The sequence below is a fragment of the Coloeus monedula genome (genome assembly GCF_965178545.1).
Source record: "Coloeus monedula genome assembly, chromosome: 1".
Lineage (NCBI taxonomy): Eukaryota > Metazoa > Chordata > Aves > Passeriformes > Corvidae > Coloeus > Coloeus monedula.
Window position 1 is genome coordinate 66,365,135 of NC_138781.1, and position 16,451 is coordinate 66,381,585.

General features: G+C 41.8%; 1 protein-coding gene across 1 annotated transcript in view; it reads left to right on the forward strand.

Annotated features, from left to right (window-relative positions):
• Nucleotides 1-246: 246 nt before the first annotated feature.
• The window catches only part of MBOAT1 (membrane bound glycerophospholipid O-acyltransferase 1), a gene marked incomplete at both ends in the record, with an annotated part of 55,161 nt that continues 38,956 nt past the window's right edge, over nt 247-16,451 (forward strand). Inside the window, one exon of the mRNA XM_082282706.1 lies at nt 247-336. Within this exon, the coding sequence (XP_082138832.1) occupies nt 247-336 (90 nt within the window). The remainder of the gene's footprint in view (nt 337-16,451) is intronic.

A 16,451-nucleotide genomic window follows, 5' to 3' on the forward strand; every position in this document is an offset into this window, starting at 1 on the left:
TGCCACCGCGCCAGGGCACCGCGCCCGCGGGCGGCGAGAGGCGGCAGATGCGGCCCCGGGGATGGCGAGGGCTCCCCGCTCCCCGCCCCCGGAGCCCGTCCCGCCCCGCCCCGGCCGTCGGCGGCGGCCCCGCCCCACGAAGGGCCCCGGGGCGGGCGGTGCGCGGCGCGGAGCGGGCGCGGCGGCGGCGGGAGGTGCGCGCAGGTGGCGCCGGGGCCGTGCGGCGGCGGGCGGGGGGGATGCGGCATGGCCGAGCCGCCCGGAGCCCCGCACCGCACCACCGGCTCCACCCTGCTGCACCCGCTGAGCGCGCTGCTGGGCATCCCGCTGGACCAGGTGAGGCTGCGAGCCGCGGCGGGCCCGGGCGGCATCCTCGGCGGGGATCTCCGGCCGGCAGGGACGGGGGGTCCGTCGCTGTCACGCCGTGTCTGCCCGAGGGCCGCGGGAGCAGGGCGGAGGGCCCGCGGTAGGAGTGGGTTTGGGCGGGGGTCGGGCTGCTGTCACCGGGGAAGCGTTTCATTTTTCCCGGCAACGCCTGGCGCTTCTCCTGCTCTCGCAAGAAGTCGCTGCTAGATGCTGCTGGATGCTGTCAGTCACGGTGCTGGGCTGACTGCGGCAGAGTTTGGAATGCTTCAGGAGCTCGGGTGCTGGGCCACCTCTGGGAACCGCGTGGGAAGGTGCGGGGTGCCCTGTAGGGAATGCTTACTTTCGGGCGTTGCTTTCGTGCCTACAGGGCTGTAGAAGGGAGGCTTAGAAGTCACTTCCAGCCTAGTCCAAGTGCCTGATGGAATTGCAAAGTGCATATATGGAGATAGAACACACAGACGCACGCACAAATGGTCTTCTGGGCGGGCGAGTTTGCATTAAATCATTAACAGCATCGTAGATTTTTGGCTGTGGTTGTGTTTTATAGTTGTTTATAGTGTCCTAATTAACTTTACCACTAACAGGCAGAAAAATATTGCTCTCCCCCACCTCACCCACCTTTTATTGTCTCTCAAGCCTGCATGCACCTGCTGCCTTCCTGCATTCTTTCAGCGACAAGGAAGTTAGGTCTGGAAGTTTGTGCTGACCAGAAAAAGACTCCACCAAGCTGCTAGGAAGTTCAGCTGTGCTCCAAGAAGCCAGGGCAGCAGAGGTGTGCTTGGTAAAAAATCAACAGAACATTGAGATTTATTTGCTTTCTTCTGTTTGCAGAGTGAGTGGTGCTATGTGTCATTTTTTGCTACTGTTTGTTTTTAAAGTTGAGTAAGGAATATGTAATTTTACAGATTAAACCCCTTCATCTAACCATGCCAGTTTCCCCCTTTTTTGACAGAAAACAGGTTTTGATGCAAGAAGAGAGATCTGTTGCTCAACACGAAAACAGTCAAGCAATAGAGGCCTGTAATTATCTGTGAGCTATTAGTTTAGGAGAAGGCACATGAATAGTGATAGCTTCTCTTTTGAGGTATTCCATGCCATGATTGATGAATACAGGAGCACCACAGAAACCAGGAATAGCAAACGTTTACTGTTCCAGCTTGTTTGTGGTGCCACAGCATACATACAGTGTTAGGCTGACTCAGTTACCAAACAATGAAGTCTTGACAGACTGCAGTTTTTCTTTCTAAGCTTTCAAAATCTTGTCCTTCCATTCAGCCAAGGTGATACAAAGATGGTGTTATCTGTGGAGAAAATTCTTCTCATGCTGTTCCGGGCCTGAGGATGCTTCACTGTGTTTGGTTACATGCTGTGTTTGTCCCTGGGCGCTGCTCTCATGGGTGCTGCTGGTGGACACTTGTGTTCAGTGATTTGTGTCTCAAGCCCACAGCAGTAAGCAGGGCCCATGTGCTCTGGGGTCAGCAGTGTGACTGGGCTGTGCGAGTGTGTGTGCAGGCATAGGTGCTGTCCTGTGGCTGGCCCTGCTGGCTCCAGTGGCATGGGACAGTGATGTCCCAGGAGGAACCCCTCCTTGCTAGGGTTCATCACAGAACTGCAGCATAGCTGCAATGAAATAGAGCTTTCCTCACCTGAAAATCCCCCCTGTTTAATTGTCCCTGTGAGATTATGCTATTGATACTTTTAAAAAATTTCCCCCACTCCTCTTGCCCGACTGCAGTGTGCTGTACCATGCCAAGCATCAGGGATTTCTGCTGTTCTGGAATAGGACATATCCAGATCGCAGCCGTGTGTGGAAGCACTGTGCCACCACTGTTCCCTCAAATCACATGAGTCTCAACTCTGACCTGCAGTGCTAAGGCCCTCAGAAGCAAAATAAAAACATTTTCACGCAGTTGTTCTGCCAGGTGGATTGCTTACCTTCCTCATTAGAATGAGAGAGGGTTTTGCTGGAGGGGGAAAAGTTCAGTCACTTGCTCCTCTGCATAGAATGGAGCTCTGTGTTTGAAAAACAATTTTGCCAGATCTGAATCCCATGTGGAGCAGGGACTGGTTGTACGTGAGTCCCTTACTGCAGTGCTGAGAGGCTTTCTGTACCTTCTGCTCAGCGCCCAGGCTGCAGCAGGGGAGGTATCTCTGGTTTGCCACTCTGTGCTCAGCCTGTTGGGTGGTGACAGCCCCAGTCTCCCTCTGGTCCATGTGGCTGGCAACCGGTTCCCTGTGGCTGGCCCTGAACCTTCAAAAATGCCAGGAAGTGCCTGGAGAGCAAGAGGCAAAGGTGGAGTTAAGACCCTCCAGTTCACTGTGGTATGTGAAAGCCATGTGTGTGTCTGCCTCTGTGTTAAATGAACAGAGGGCTTGTCCCTTTTTTATAGAGATGGTTTTCCATGAGAACTGTGCTATGAGAGAGATTTCACTCTATGTAAAAGACCAGAAAAAAGTTGAGCTGAAGGTCTGAGAAATGAAAGTTGTAATCATTAGCCTTTCATTACTGAGGCAAGAAAGCTGTGATAATGGTAACCAGAAAATGTTTTGTCATCTAAGAAGCATCTGTTGTATCACTCACTATGGGAAGCATGGATGACTATAAAAATGTCATTTTTCACATTGGTGGTTTTCTTAATTAAAAAATTGCAACTTAGGTTTAAAAGCAGCACAGAATTACAGAGGATGGAGTCCCTATCTGCACTGTGTACCTGGCAGACTGCTCGCATTTTGTTTAGGAGACAGTGCACTGCAAGAGAGCATAGTGGTGTTTTCTGCTTTAGATGCTAAAACAGTCTTGTTGTGTCAGTGTGTATTTGCATGTCTCTTTAACGGATGATTGATCTTCGAATTTAGCATTGAAATATTTTTTAAGAAGTGCTATATTTGGTAACAAGATTAATGAGCTTGAAAGAGGATGAAAAGACTTTCTGTGTTCAATTCATTCTCATATCCCAGGAAATCAGACTTTGAAGTTTAGCTGACTTGTGTTCTAAAAATATCTGTGTAGGTCAATGACATACCTTCAGCAGCATTTGCAAAAGAATTTTGGGGTGGTTTTTATTTCCATTTCACGTATTCCCCAAATCACTGATGCTCGAATGCCATCTCTCCAGTTTGCTTATACAGCGACTTTGGCAAAGTATACACTTTTCTGTTATAAATGCCCAAAATCACCAATTTTGGGATATAGTCCTCTACCATGAATCAGTGAAATATGGAAAGTTAAACATTAAACTTTTAATAGTGTAATTTATGTAAACAAAGTGTGTGTGTGTAGAAATACTGTGAAGAAATAAATATACTATTTAAAGCAATATTAGAAGTAAATTTAATGGCATTGTTTATTCATATGTAGTTTTACCATGCCTTCCTAAGCTCTAGGCATCTCTAGAAGTAATTCAGGCTCAGAGGGTTAAGACACACAATTAAAAAGTTTCACTTCTCAAGGTTATTTTGTAGAACCCTTGATATGCCAGGTTACCTATTGCTTTAGAAGTAGCAACCCTAGTGCAAATGGTCAACTGCTGTACAACAAACTTTACATTTTGACAGGCCTTATTACCCTGACCTATTGTCAGACAGTACCAAAGTTGTGGATTTTGAGGGAAATATGTTCAGAGGAAACTCTCTCAAAAAACTGTATGAGCGTCTTCTCATGTTTGTATCAGAGGGCTTTTAAGTGTTTTCATTGATGAGGTCAGCCATGTTTCTGCAAAGAGGAAAAAAAATGTTCACTTGAACTTAATTTTGGCTTTGTCTGCTGATGGGAATGAAAAATTTTTCATTTTAATTAATTTTCATTTCTTTTTCATTTTAATTATTTCATTGTAGGTCATCTGCATATTTATATTTTGACAGCAGTTTAAATAAAAAAACTAACTGTGGAGGGATTCGGGGACATGCCTCTGAGTCTTGGGATAGTTGGAGTATTAAAGATGTCATTCCACCATTCCTTGAGTTTGAATAACTGTCTGCCCAAAGCATGCTGGTGAACCGGTTTAAAAAGGAGAAAGAAGAAAAAAGTATCTGTATCTTTTTTTCCTTTTACAAAAATCAGCATGTATTCTGATCCCAAAATCAGGGATGGTTTTGTTAGCGTTTTTGTTAACACTTTTCTTTTTTTTTTTTGCTGTCTGACTTCAGTTTTACTTCTCTGCTTTCTGATTTAACTAGTCAGCAGATCTGTTAGTCCCAAAGCTCCTTGCATGTGTTTTCTTATCCACTTTTTGGGCAGTGTAAAGTAAAATAAAAAACTAACTTTGTAGGAACTCAGCAGACTTTAGGCTGTGAACTTTCAGGATCCTTTAATGGTTGTCAATAGAGACATTAGAAAATGTAGTGCTGAGGAAAGAAAGGTAATTTGTTACAGACCGAAGCGAGATAACTGATGATGGAAGTTTATTAAAGATTTAAGTGGGGTTAGGATCAGGTTTTTAACTGAAAAAAAGGTAACAACTGTCATGGTTGGTGGGAACTATGCTACATTTCAATTTCCTAATGCCAGTCATTTTACATTAGAAAATTCTACATTTCCATTTTGAATAGCAGCAGTCTGTGTTACATTGACTGTCTCCCTGCCTAACACACTCAACTGCAAAAAAATGGAGCCATGTAAATTTTAATTATTTGAGAAACAGTAAGAAAAATAAATTTGAATTCAACACATTTATAAAGAAATATTACGTACCTTGCCAAAACCAACTTTAATTTTGATATTTTCTGACTTTGAGTACCTAGATCTTGTAAAACTCTTTTCCTTAAAAGGAACTGTTACCTTTTTATTATAATGCCATGAAGGACAAAGCATGATGTAAAGAACAGAGGAAGAATCTTGCTGACCCTGGTTTGGGTCCCCAGTTAAAGAGGTGCTTCTGAACAGGGCATTTCTTATTGAATTTAGAGCAAACTCAGTCTCTAACTTGTTTCAGTCACTTGTGCAAGGTCCAGGATTCTGTATCTTCCTGAGACAGTCCTGGGACAGAGGTATGGTATTTTCCAAAGATTAAGGCCGTACCTAAAGCATTTCTTTCTGTTCAGGTTAGCTATCACCAACAACTGCAATAATACACGTTCTCTTCTGCTTTAGAAACATGTGCTGCCTTTTTCAACGTGTTCTCACTTGGTTTGGCACTGTAGTCTTGAACCTTATGGCTGATGTCTTGATACTACAAGTGTAAATATTTCCACATCCCTCATGCCTTGAAAACAAAGCCTGTCCTATTAAGTTTTTAATTTGGCAAGGGACAAAAGTGCAACTGGAATCAGCTGCTTACAATTTTCCCCCTTTTAAGCAGTTTCCTTCTCATTTGTGTTAAACAAGATCTGGAAAAATAAACGTTGAAGGGCTGCATAAAGTTTCCTGAAACCTTCTCTGCACATTAATCACACCAGTACTGATTTAGTGGTGCTCTGCAGCTATTTTGAGAAAATCTAAAGTAGTGATGGAGACTCTTGGGCTCCAGCCTAGGGATCTAGGCACTGAGCACAGAGCTGGCTCTGTGTTTTCGGGGGAGCCCCTGATGCTTAGGGATTTGCTGTGCATTTGCCAGCCTGGCACGGTATTTAATACTCTGGCTGCTCCTTGGCTCCAGTTACAGTTCACAAGGACAGGCAGCGCTGGAGGCAGGCTTGCCAAACTGCAAAGTGGTGCTGCTAGTCCCTGGGCAAGGGAGGCTGCAGCACTGTGCTTGGTATTACTGCAGGAATCCAACCTTTTGTACTTATCCAAAATCAAGTAAAAAGTCAGATTTTAAAACATGTCAGTGGGCCACATTTTACTTTGGAGTGAAAAAAATCCCTCTGTATGTGACCCAGGAGTTACAGAGAACCTTGAGGGTACCAAAAATCATCTCCTGGGTGCTTGGATAGTCTAGTTAGGGTCATTAAGGAGACCTTCCAAAACCTCAGGCCTGCTCTTAAAAGTACAGCCTGAAGCAAAAATTTCTACCGTTGTTTACTAGTAGTGGCGACAGTGTTTATGTTAATATTAATTTGGACCAGGAGTATCCTTTGGGAAGGAATCCCTTGACCATCCCCATTTGGCACAAAGTAGCCCTGGAGCATCTACACAGGGTTGCTTTCTGAGGATGTGAAGCCAGAGGGTGCTCCCCAGGGAGCTGCAGTGCCTCAGCTGTTCAAAAGCACACAGCTTGAGTTCAGCTCCTCTGAATGGAGACCCTCCAGACAATGAGTCACAGGAATGAGGCTCCTCGCCCTCTGCTGCTTTGCTCTTCGGACCCATTTTTGCTCCACCTCAGCACTTGCTAAAATGGACATAGTGGAATTCTCTGACCTTCATCTGGTGGTTTCTTCAGAGCACAGCACTGCTCAGGCTTGTTTGGTCACTTCTGAATAGGTGGAATCCAGCCCGTTCTGCAGAGGGCTCAGCCAGGTCAGCCAGTCCTGCCTCTGCCAACGGAGAGAAGGGCACGTGGAGAAAAACAGCGAAGGGAAACCCTTTGGGTGGTCCTTTCCCAGAGCAAGATTGCATCAGTCTCCCATCATATGACCTTGACTGGAAATGTTTATTTTCACCAGTCCTTTTGTTTCCAGGTTTAAAGCATTTTAAACAGCTTTTGCAAAATCACAGGTGAGCACGGAAGAAACCAAAAGCACACATTCTGACATAAGTGGTTTTTTAGAAGCTTTTTGGGTGGGGTCTACTTACAGTATGTTTCATCCTTAATGGAGTTGAGTGGAATATTTTTTCTCCTGTGTTTTGGGCTTCCCTCATGATAAGAAAATTCCACGCTTTAGAAAAAATCTTAATAATGTGAGGAAAAAAATTCCTTGTAAACATATTTTTGAATCAAATATGTTGAAACAGTTACAAAGATTTGTTCTCAATCATTTCTCTAAGTGTTAGTAAAATACCCGAATAGAAGATGATTTTAAAAACCAAAATTCAAAGTATTAACTAGACAGCTTTTCCAGCCTGGAATTATTTTTATTTTTTTTTAACAGGAAATGGTACTCATTGTTCTGAAAACTTTTAAGAAAGTTAATCAATCAGTCTGTAAGCATGAGTGTTGCCATGCTGTCTGGTCTGAGGCAAAACAAATAGCAAATATTAGAACAATTCATTTTCCTCTTTCTGGATGCTTTGTCCTTGCGAGATTTGAGCACTCTCAACATTTACCTGGTGACGGAGTGGCTGGATAACGGGAGTTTGCCTGTGCCCTCATGCGACACCCTGCAGTGTAGTGGGTGGGAAGCTGTCTCAAAGCATGTGCTGCTTACCTAGATGATTTAAGCAAAAGGCAAACAGACCTGAGTGTGTGCATCTGGCTGCTAAATCCCAGACAAAAACCTGGCAACCCTATGGAATACCAAGTTTAAAATTTTTGATCAGTGTGAAATTATATTCCATGGTCTTTAAGTTCAGTGAGTGTATCAGGCTGGGGACATCTGGGATGGAAAAGGGAGGCAAGAAAGTACTCTTTTAAATAATTTGTTTGGATTATGTGCAGAATACTAGAAAAACTAAATAGCCATTTCTGGCCAAGATACAGACTTCAAATGCTGACTGTCTTGGACTGGGTGAGTGTTTGCTGCTTCTATAGCCCCTGGTCTTGTGACAAAGCTCTAATTGGACTTGAGCAATTTCTTCATTTGTGGTTTCTTGTTCAAGTGCAATTTGGCCCTGGTATGCAGATAGGGCAGGAATGGGAAAGGCAAAATGACAAGGCAAAACCTAAAACAGTTGAGGACCCCCTGCTTTCAACAGTTCTTGGAATAACTCCTATGCTTGTTTTCATGCTCAAGTATTGGTTTTAAGTAAAACTTTTTAAAGGACCACTGAGTAGAAAAGTTTAAATTTTTAACTTTTACATCTGGCTTAAATGACATTATAAACTGGTGAAAGTGGGTTTTTTTCCCTGTTACCAGTGCAAGGTAGTGTTAAAGAGAGTACAGTACTGACTGTGTGCGCACACAGAGGGCAGGTTCAAATCCCTGACTCCTATGGTTCGTATTAAGTATTTAGACCAGCAAATTCCAGCTGATAGATCAATAATTTATCTGTTTTAGAGAGAGTTTTAGAATTACTCTGTTCACTCACAAGTGGAGTTTAAGTAGTCTGACATTTACACTTCTTACGTGTCAAGGTTTCTCAGGATATTTTGCCAACTATGCTGTATTGAAGGCGAAAGCAAAGTGTAGACAGACGGTTTGGAGACAGCGACTGAGAAGTTAAAGTTCATTTTTTCAAAATTAAATTCAGTTTTTGATGGCAGCGTTAGGCATCCACAGTGAGTTGTAGGCACTGTTAAGACCCACAGCTGTCTCTGCCTTGGTGAGTATGTTTGTGTTCATGCTAATTCTCTAGAGGCAAAAAATTGTGGTCTGTAGTTGCCATGGCAACAATAACACTGCACTCAGAGTATGGGTGGGTTTTCCCTACTTTATACAAATATGTTGAAAGTGTAGGCATATTGCTGTGAGACACTGTGAAATATGATAGACTCTTGAGAGAGAAAACATTTGTTTGTTTTTTGTTCAGAGAATATAATTTTAATTTTGTGTTTCCTTTATTGCCACTTCTCTGCTAGAGTGCTATTTCCTAATTTGTAAGCCTAACATCGCAGAGAGGAAAATGGGCTCAGCAGTTTGGAAAAAGAAAGTTTCAGAGGTGTTCTGCTGATGCTAGTCAGCAAATAAAATGAGGATTAGAGCAAAGAATGGTCAGGGCAGAGGGAAATGGGTGACATAATTATATTTCTGTTCCATTGTGGTTGTTTTTGTTCATCAAAAGATGACTGTAGCTGTTCTTCGCCATGAACCAGAACGAAAATATGAACTAGATAAAAGAGAAAAAAATTACAGGGTAAGTTTATTTCTTAAACCTGCTAAAGTAAAGTTAAGGAACTGAGAGATTTGCTTTAGAAATGTGACTTTTAAGAGGGATCATGGTGAAAGTATATGTGAGCACCATAAAAGAAATAGATCTAGGCCTTAGAGTAATAGAATGTGCTAAAAGATCATTTAGCTTCAACCCGTATGCCAGGGAACCTTCCACTAGACCATATTACTCAAAGCCCCAGGTGGCCTTGAGCACCTCCAGGGATGGGGAGTTCACAACCTTTCTGGTCAAGCGAAGAAGGGACTTGTTCCCTTCTGTCTCCCAGTGTTTCTTCATGTTCAGAGAAACATGTGATAGGCTACAGATTCAACAGTGATTAAAGTTAAGGTCTTTTTCATGCAGTCCAGACCTGGCTGTGAAACCCTTTCAACAGGAGGCTGCTAAGGCAAAGAACTTGGCCAGAGCCAGTGTGGACTTGGATGTTTATATGAAAGACATGAGTTTCTAGGGTAAACGTAGCTTAAATTTGAAAGTACCTGTTCTTCTTCTGGCTCCTTTCAGGGCTTGTTGCCTCTGCAGGCACTGTTTTTTGTCAGCTCAGCCTCTGGTGTTGCTGATGCCTTTAGCATCCCAAATCGCTGCTGACAGTTCAAAGCATGGCTACTTCCATTATGGGTTAGTGACTCTGCTAGAGTCATCACCCCCTCCCAGACCTTGACTCAATGCTGGATTTACTACTTGAGTTTCTTTGCATGGTGATGATACAGCAGGAAGCACCAGATATCTGCAGGGAAGATCAGCCAACGCCCAGGAGAGGTTACTTCTCCGACATCCCACTTTCAGGCAGCCTCTGCTGCAGCTGTCCTTCTATTTATTAGTTTATATAAAAAGTAACTGTCTCCTTATATGATTTCCAATGAATTCCCCTGTTGGGTTATCCTCTTACTTTTCTGTTCTGATTTTTAACTGCTGGGGGATTTTTGTCCATATGCTGAGCACTTCCCCTCTGTTCTGTTCAAGCTGCATTATCTTTATTGCTGTATTTGATAGTTTCGTGATCTGCATATATTCTTTGAATAGGCTATGCCAGTAGGTGTCTGGTGAAGTCTGACTTCATCCTTTGATAAGGTTCTGACATCCTGGTCTGTAGTCTGTTATCTATCTGTTTATCAGTCATACATATTTATGTGCACCATTTCCTCAGTTGCCTAGATGTCTCCGTTGGGCTTCCTGGGTTTTTCTTCGCCTAGATAGAGTTGAGTTAGGGTTTAAATGATTATCAGGAGAAAATTGATTCTGTATCGCCTTCTCTTTTTCCTTTTCCTGTGGCACTTCAGTTTTGAGCGTAGTCACTAATAAGGGTGATGTATGTGTCCATTTTAGAAGACCCTAAATGGCAAGTGTGCCTGTTTGCTGTGTCTAGGATCATGTTTTTGCAATTGCTTGGAGAATTTCTGTCTACAAGACGGTGGCCTCATTTATTTGCTGACAGGTGGAACTACTGGCTTGTGCCCTGGAAAAGCTTCAGGTGGTCACTGTGGACTGAGGTCGCTGATCACCTCCAGCTCCCGAGTCTCCTCTCCTTTGTCCCATATAAATTCTGTGCTGCTCATTGCTCAGGTGTCTTCCAGCATCAAAGAAACTGAAAAGCTCTCTGAATCTGAATCTGCACCTGAGTGCTACAGTAACAGTGGGAAAAACACCATGTGCATTTTGAGATAGTGAAGTTTGCTAAAAAATCAAACCTGAAATGCTCTCTCAAGGTACCTCTGAGATACCCAGATGTTAGTGGTATAACCTTGTGATAGAGAGGTGGGAATACATTTTGGAAGCCAGCTGGGCAGCTCATGCAATGTCCTAGTTCTTTTAAAGCATGTGTTTTAGGCTTTATGTGTAAAGGGCTTGCTTGAAAGGGAAATTGTAGTTGTTCATGCAACTTAAAGGATTGTTGAATTTCTTTTACCTGGCTATGTTCAAATTCTTAGGGTATTTTGAGAAGAGTTCACTTGGAGTTTTTGGAATTTTGTTGTTGTACTTTGTTTCTTGGATAGTAAGTTGTCTGTCACTGCATAGTAGGAGCATCGCTGTAATAATTTTAAAATATAAGAACATTCTTCCCTTTTTTTCCTAACTGTTGAATAGGAAAAAGTGAGACTTATTCCTGTTACCTAAGAAAAGCAAGTTAAGTTTCTGCTATTGCTGACTCATTAGCATGGCAAGAATAAGAAAATACCGTGATTAAGCAAACATGAGTGAGTTTTTTCCTCCTCATATCACAGTTATCTTTGGAAAATATCAGTGTTATAACCCAAAGTTCTGCTGTACTGCATGCGAATAGAACTACAGAGCTCCAGTGGGGGATATGTAAAGAAGGCTTTAATGAGGCAAGGAAATCAAATCTTTTTTCCTGAAATATAGTATAGTGGAAATAAAATTAGTTTATAGCAAAAGCCAAATATATATTTTTTTTTAATTTGCATTTCTTTATTCATCAACTGATGCTTGTTCATGCTGTGTGTTTTCCTGTTAGTTTTTGTTTTGATTTGGTTGCTAAGTTTGAAAACCAGGAAATGTGGGCTTTTTTAGTTTTTGTTATTTGTTTGTTTAATTTGAGGGGGCAACCCCTGAAATTCCTTCAGAACATGACTTTTTTGAAAGGTACTGATGATTTCCAAATATGTTAGCTTAGTGGTGGTTGAGATGTTTGACTTGTGCCAAGTCCTTAGCACTTGTCATCTCCAAGTTTCATGTTTTCACTAGTGTCTGAAGCTGAGTGCCTAAAATTAGATATGCTCCAAAGTTCAGCTTGCAGAGATATTTGCTGTAGATGTAAGGTGCTTGTAACAGGCATAACTAAACAGCTGAGGTTATGTTCTTGTCTTTTGGCGTGGTTCACGATCCAAAATAAATGATCATGAAGCAAGTATGCTGCAAATTCCAAGCAGAAATAAGGAAGGAGAAAAAAAGCCGCAAGAGGATATTGTCACTGTACACGTTTTGTTGTTGTCTTCTCTTCCTGCCATGGTTCTGAAGGGATTAAAAATAAATCTGCAGCCCACATGAATGAAGGTTAGATAAACATGTTGTATATTGAAAAGCATAGAGCAGTAATTTTACTTTTAAACTGTAGAACAATAGGAAGGAGCAGTATTTTGTGGTTGTGAAAGTGAGCATCTGGAGCTGGCAGTTAACAGAGGTTTGCTGATTCTACATGGTCACTGTAATAGCAAAAGAATGAAACAAAGATGATTGTGCTTGAATTGGAAAAAAAGCAGCACATTCACAGCTCTTTGGAAATAGGCTAAAAATGAAGAAAATAGCTATCTAGAAAATCTGCTGGCCAGCAGAATCAAGTGCCTTGGGGGAAATGTGTGACTCTGCAAGCTGCTGGAATATATAAAGTTTTCATTGTTTTTGGAAGCAAAAAGACTGAGTTTTACTATCTCTTATGTTTGCAAATATAGTTGTCTAAATATAAACTGATTTTCCCAATTAAATGGTTCTGACTAAAGCTTACTCTGAAAAATGTGATTTTGCCTGTATTCCTGCCCTCGTGCCATGCTTCTCTTTCTTCCCATGTGAAAAATCTCTCTATTGTGCATCTGCATGGGTTGAGCTGACTGAAAACTAATTCTAAAGGCAAAAAATTCTCTGCAGATTCACCGTGCATTTTCCCTGGCCCTTACTAATGGCTTCCCAAAAGTTTTGTGTGTCCTCTTCTGCCTGTGAAAAGTAGCTGGGAATACTTTCTGTACCTCTTTCACCAGATTCTGTTGACTGCATTATTGGAAAGGGTATGGTCTCCCTTTATTTTGCTAGGTTGGAGCATAAGAGAGCAACACAGATCTTCACCTTTCCATGTTGATGTGCCCCAAAATTATGTTTTTACGCTTGTCTGAAAGCATTTGCTTCGTTCTTCACTCCGTCTGCAAGTGCTGTTCCTGTGTATTTCAGAGGCAGAAAACTGCTTAGGCAAGGAAGAGGACAGGAAGAAGTGAGGTTTGCAGCACCTGCTTGGGGAAGCAGGAAACCGAGTGCATTTGACTACACCCATTGTGTGGGAGCATTGTTACCCTAAAACTTCTCCACACACATCTAGCAGTAGATGTGCTAGTTTGCTTTTCTCCTACCTGGCACCTTTTCTTTGGTTGGTTGGTTTTAGGTTTGTGTTTTGTTTTGTTTTTTTCCAGGTCTGTTTCAGGCACTTTAAAATAGTGCAGAATACCAGCTTCTGGAATATGATACTTTTTTATGGTGTCTTTAAGTGTTAAACCAAAAATTGAAGCATGAGAAACTATGGGCCGTTTTTGAAAACTTAATTTCTTACAACAAAATTAAGTCCAGTTTCACAATCCAGGGATTTCTTTTTGCTTCCAGTAAAGTTAATGCATGTAGTATAAATAGTGTTTATAACTCTGGAGTGTACATTTCTGCATCTAAACTTAATAATCTAGAGTACTTTTATAGTAGAAGTACCTGTTTTAGACTTATGCTTCAGGATTAGATGAACTGCCTTTTTTCCTCATTGACATTAAAAGAAATTTAGATGGACTAGCTCTGGTATAGAGATGAGTGTTAGCACAGATAAAACCTACCCTTTCCTCTAGCAAAGTCCATGCATAAATTTTTTAAGCGCGTCCTAATACGCTAATTTTTACAGTGCCCTTGTTTTAAGTTACTATGAGCATGACTGAGCATTTAAATACGGGATGTTCCAGATTTTCTGTGTGTAAGGGCCTAATAAAGTGTTACATAATACCACTGTGATGTCTGAAAAGTTTAGTCTTTGATCAAGCCACTAATTCCAAGGATAATGTGCTTAAATTTGGCACAGTGCTGACAGTTTCTACAATGAAGAAAAAAAGACCAACTTTCTTTTGGCCTAGAAGAACCTGTCAAGTTGGCACTTTTTTCCCCTTACTGATATTTGTTTCTTTCTGTTGTGTGCAGTTACTGGGATATCACTGGGATAATGTGAAGAAAACTGCTCTGTTTGTATTGGTTTGTATTTTTAAAGACCACTGACGTTTTTCTATAGAAAAGGAACTGAAAATAGAATTGCACAGACATTGCAACAGCAAGAATGGGGCAAGTTATTTCGGATGTGCCAGTTCCCATTGTAGGGACGGATTGCACTTTAAGCCTACTGTTTTATTTTTAAATTGATGAATATGTGCAGGCTCAAGGGTTTCATCTGGCCTGAAAGTTAAGTGTGTTTCTGAATTGGGACTTTACAAACACTACTATAAAGGATCCTGCCATTCCTATGTTCATGCAAACCCCGTTGGTGTTTGGGGAAGATAATTTGCATTGAAGTCACTGAAAGACATGGTAGCAGGGTGGTTGGGTAGACAAACATTTGTCTGTATTCCTTCCTTGTGTTTTGAATAAATCAACTATGTACTTATCAGTTACACAGACAAAGTGAAAAGGTGCTTGACTTACTGTGTCATGTTCTAAGTTTTTAAAAACTAAACCTTTAAATGTGCAGGGAGAAAAATCAGGTCTGTGTTGATGCTATTCTTAGTGCTGCTACTTTGAAGTTATTTACTAAAGAATGCAGATGTAGAAACTGGGCTGAAATCTCAGGAGCAGTTAGTGCTTGAGGCTTGTGAACTCAAGCTGGATGATGTCTAATGAGACCTGTCTTGGTCCTGCTTCCTTTTTGTTGCTGTGGTGTCCATCCATTGTCTGTGGTGGATGAGGGGACAGTGTTGTGGAGTGGGAGCTCAGCAGTGCTCTTGAGAGGTGATGTGGAAATAACTGTTTGGGATTTGGGGCACTCATCACATCTGAAAAGACCAGTTGGGGTCAGTATCTGTTATCCAAGAATTCATTTGTGGGGAAGTGGTGTATTTAATGATTATGGAAACCAAGGATCCAAGCTCCAGATAGGTGCCTGGGCCCTGCAGGTGGCTTAGAAGGGGACGGGGGAAGCAGTGCTGTGGTGTTCCCACTGTGGGAACTTCCTAGAGTTCTGGGGACTTTCGGAGAAGTCTTTGCAGGGACTCAGGTGTCTGCTTTGTTGTATTTTACTCTCCTGGAGTTGTTGTCTTCCTTGTTTCTGGTAATTTTCACTTAAGCTTCTCTCTCCTAACTTCACATACGCTTAAATGGGGCCTTCTGAGCACGCCTGACAGAAGACCTGGAGCGATGCAGTAATATGGTGGTAAGGTCGGTCAGTTCCCTCTTCATCAGTATGAATCTATAACCAAGGAGGGTAGATGATACAAAATGCCATCTTTCCTCCCAGAAGTACTTGATCCAAGTCACTATTTTGTGAGGAAGCAAGGCTGGTAGTTCTGGTATTGGGGTTTTTTTTGCTTGTTGGGATTTTTTTTTTGGTGTGAAACTTCTTATTTGGATAACAAGATTTCACTCGTCTTTTCCTTTCCTTATTAAAATATCCTCTATATTCTGACCTGCCGGCTGTAGTTCTGCTTTTAGACATGTCTGACATGTAATACTGTGCAGTACTCCACCTGCACAGAAATATGTAAAATTATTCTTTTAAAAGTATTTTTTGGACTTAAAGGTATTGTAATTAGTGTGCTACCTCACTGCTGAGCAGTCTGAAGAAACAAAACAGATCTAATAACCTAAAGGCATTCTGGTTTAAAAGAACCACCAGAATGACTAAAGGCTCCAGATTGTTTGATTTTGCTGCTATTTCTCTTACAGGTGGGAATTAGTGCTGGATATCTTAGATACAAGGGAGTTTTGTGATTTGGCATTACTCGCTGAGAGAGCAGTAATTAATGAGTTACAGGTAGTGGCAGAACATTGCTGCACATAAATGATCATTGCTTAAACATCTGTTCAACATACAGAGTCATTATAGCTCAATGTGAGAGTTGTTGACTGCAAGCTAAAGCTGGTTTTGGATCAGGTCCACATATTAAATTTATCAAAGGTAAATGTATGGGAGTGTTACTTAGCATCATGGTGCAGATTTGACTTCTCAAGCTTACTTTTGACTTAAATGTCTTTTAAAATTCTTGATGACTCAGGTTTTAATCTATAACTGTATTTTGTGTCCTGCTAGTGGTTATTCTGCTAGTGGCTTCACAGAGGTAATCCAGAAAGAACATCTGTTTCAAGTTTACAGTCTAAATCATGGAAGGATATTTGACCTTGTAAGTAGGGAAACAGAATTTACCCAGGAAAACAGCACAACAAGCCAAAATACTGTCAGTTTTGTATATTCTACTTCACCAACTCCATTTTCTGCATGCAACTGCACAAAAAAAGCCAAGGCTATGACAACTTAGTGCTGCTTCTG